General features: G+C 52.8%; 1 protein-coding gene across 1 annotated transcript; it reads right to left on the bottom strand.

The window, feature by feature from the left end:
* Positions 1 to 124: 124 nt before the first annotated feature.
* Positions 125 to 2,383, bottom strand: cd93 (CD93 molecule). The gene has a single exon (XM_015018752.1). It carries the CDS (start codon positions 2,062 to 2,064, stop codon positions 400 to 402), a length of 1,665 nt encoding a protein of 554 aa, XP_014874238.1. The 5' UTR covers positions 2,065 to 2,383; the 3' UTR covers positions 125 to 399.
* Positions 2,384 to 2,587: the final 204 nt, after the last annotated feature.

Here is a 2,587-nt window from a genome sequence, read left to right as displayed (position 1 = left end):
ACTGTTCTTATTTGTTTGTTCAGTAAAATTTGATTGATACTGTAATAGTTCATGACTTGAAAATTATACTGACCATCATTTGCATTGACCATTAGGAAAATCTGAGAAAATATCACTTGCATAATAATTTGGAACAGTTTGAGTTTTTTATTTTTGAAAAAATACTGTTCTCATTGGGAGTTTTGTTCAGTAAAATTTGATTGATACTGTAATAGTTCATGACTTGAAAATTATACTGACCATCATTTGCATTGACCATTAAGGAAAATCTGAGAAAATATCACTTCATAATAATTTGGAACACAGTGTAGAAATTAATCTGGATGAAAATATGCTGATTATATCCATACAGATCTCCATAAATTAACATGAAATGCAGGGCCTGCTGTGTCTCTGGGGTCAGGGGTCATCAGTCAGGATGGACTCATACAGCTTCTCCAGCCGTGGATCCAGACCCGAGGACACCCAGCAGTAGCCGTCCGCCGTGCTTTTCTTCTTCTTCACCTCCATTTTGGAGCGACTGCAGCGGAATATGGCGATGAAGAGAGTCAGAGCGACGAGGGCGAGCAGCGGGACGACCGAGCCCAGGACACAGATCAGCACCCTGTCCCTGGCCGTGGCGTCCTCAGCGGACACCGGGGGCTGGTTGCTGAGCTGGTCTGTGACGTTGACCAGCTCAGGAAGCGGGGCGTCGGTGTGGGGGGACTGGTGCTGCAGCTCCACGGCAGTCCTGTGTGTCCTCCTGTCCTCTCCTGGGGGGGCTGAGGTGAAGGGCTGCTGGGACGACGCGGAGGTCATGCTCTCCAGCGTCAAGCAGCTGAAGCTGCCAACCGTATTGATGCATGTGAGGAGACGGGGGCAGGGGTCACCGGCGCATTCGTCCACGTCCACACAGGACGCCCCGTCTCCGGACACACGGAAACCCTCCTGGCAGAGGCAGGAGAAGGATCCCCCAGTGTTCACACAGCCGTGATCACACACCGACCCTTCACACTCGTTCACATGCCTGCATTCGCCGTCCGACAGGCGGAAGCCATCCCCACACACACACCTGTAGCTGCCAGGTGTGTTGATGCAGCCGCGGTTGTCGCAGGCCTGAGAGAGGCATTCGTCCACGTCGGAGCAGTTCTGCTGGTTTTCACTCAGTCTGAAGCCACTGGGACATCTGCAGGAAACGCCGGCCTCGCCCATCACACAGCTGTGCTCGCAGGTATCGGGTCGGCACAGGTCCGTCATCCTACAGGAGAACCCGTCCTCTCCCAGCTCCCAACCTTCTCTGCAGGAGCAGCGAACAGCTCCTCTGTCCTGCCGGCACTTCTGTGCACAGCCTCCGTTGTCCTTCTGACAGTTCTGGGTTTCCAGCGTGCAGAACGGCCCTGGAGGGCTCCAGGCGTAGGCACCGTCCAGCTCTTTGCACCGAGAGGAAGTCGTCTCGTGGCCACCGCAAAAGACTCCGGCCCGCGTCCCGTACGGAAGCAGCTTCAGCTCAGTTTTTAGAGGCTGTTTTATAAAGATCGACTCATAGACGATCCTTCCAGGCCCCTGCAGAACCAGAGGGGGACACATCCCCTGGAAGTAAAACTTACAAGCATAAGCAGCTTTTTTTCTACAACCTTCTGGGGTCCATTTCATTTGATCCTGGTCTGAGAAGGTGTAAGCCACCCTCACACAACTCTCTGTGATGCATGTGTCAGGAGGCTCTTGTTCCCAGTTGGAATACTGGGAATCTTCATTCCCAGAGACCCATTTGAACCCTCGGAGAGGCCTGTCGGGGAGAACACAGTCCTTTCTCATCAGCTTCAAGCCGATCCAGACCTTTAACACCTGGACAGGATGTTGTTTTTCAACCAGCAAGAGAAGTGAGCGCAGATCTTCCTCCTCCTTTCTGTCTCTGAGAGTCATCAGGTATCCGCCGTCATCCTTGCAGATCTCCTGGGCCTTGTGAAAGTCAACGGGCTCCATGTTCAGGACGAAGCAGGCTTTGGGAGTGCACAGCATCTCCCGTTTGGCTCCTGATGATCCCTCCAAGCTGCTGATGAGCGGCAGGAGGAAGATCAGCAACATGGCTGCTGTGCAGAGCAACAAAGCAGGATCTGTGCAGAGCGTTTCAGGGAGAATGGAGACCGGTCTGCAGCGGTCCAGTCATTGCTGAAGGAGAACTGATGTGAGCCTGCTGAGATGTTGGTGCTCCAGCATCCTGTTTGGGAGCCGAACTGAAGACGGAAGTGTTGTTCAGCAGCAGAAACCGGGCCGGTTCCGTTCTGGAGCAGAAAACAATGAGAGGCAGGGTTCTGTTATGACTGCTCCTCCAGATGTCTCCGGCTGCGGCCGACTCCAGAGGCTGGAAACACACCGCTGTTATTGTGCTGCCTCACAATGCAGAGGCCAGAGCTTCAGGACGCTCTGCCAGCAGGAACGCTGCTGCTGCTGGGAATTCACCTTTGACCTTTATCATTGTTTTGTTGCAAGAAATCAGCTGAGCAATACTTTATAATGTACAATGAAGCCAACAATGGTCCCGGTCCTGGTCTCAGTTGGTGTAAGGAGTTCTGAGGAACCTGAAGGTGACTTCTTCAGGTTACCACAG

This window comes from Poecilia latipinna, unplaced genomic scaffold, assembly GCF_001443285.1.
Source record: "Poecilia latipinna isolate Pla-1442-1.1 unplaced genomic scaffold, P_latipinna-1.0 Scaffold2318, whole genome shotgun sequence".
In the NCBI taxonomy this organism is placed as follows: Eukaryota; Metazoa; Chordata; class Actinopteri; order Cyprinodontiformes; family Poeciliidae; genus Poecilia; species Poecilia latipinna.
This window is presented reverse-complemented; position numbering and strand designations above follow the sequence as displayed.

Bases quoted from the DNA above. Each gene is read 5' to 3' on its own strand.
- cd93 (XM_015018752.1), bottom strand. From the start codon at position 2,064: ATGTTGCTGATCTTCCTCCTGCCGCTCATCAGCAGCTTGGAGGGATCA.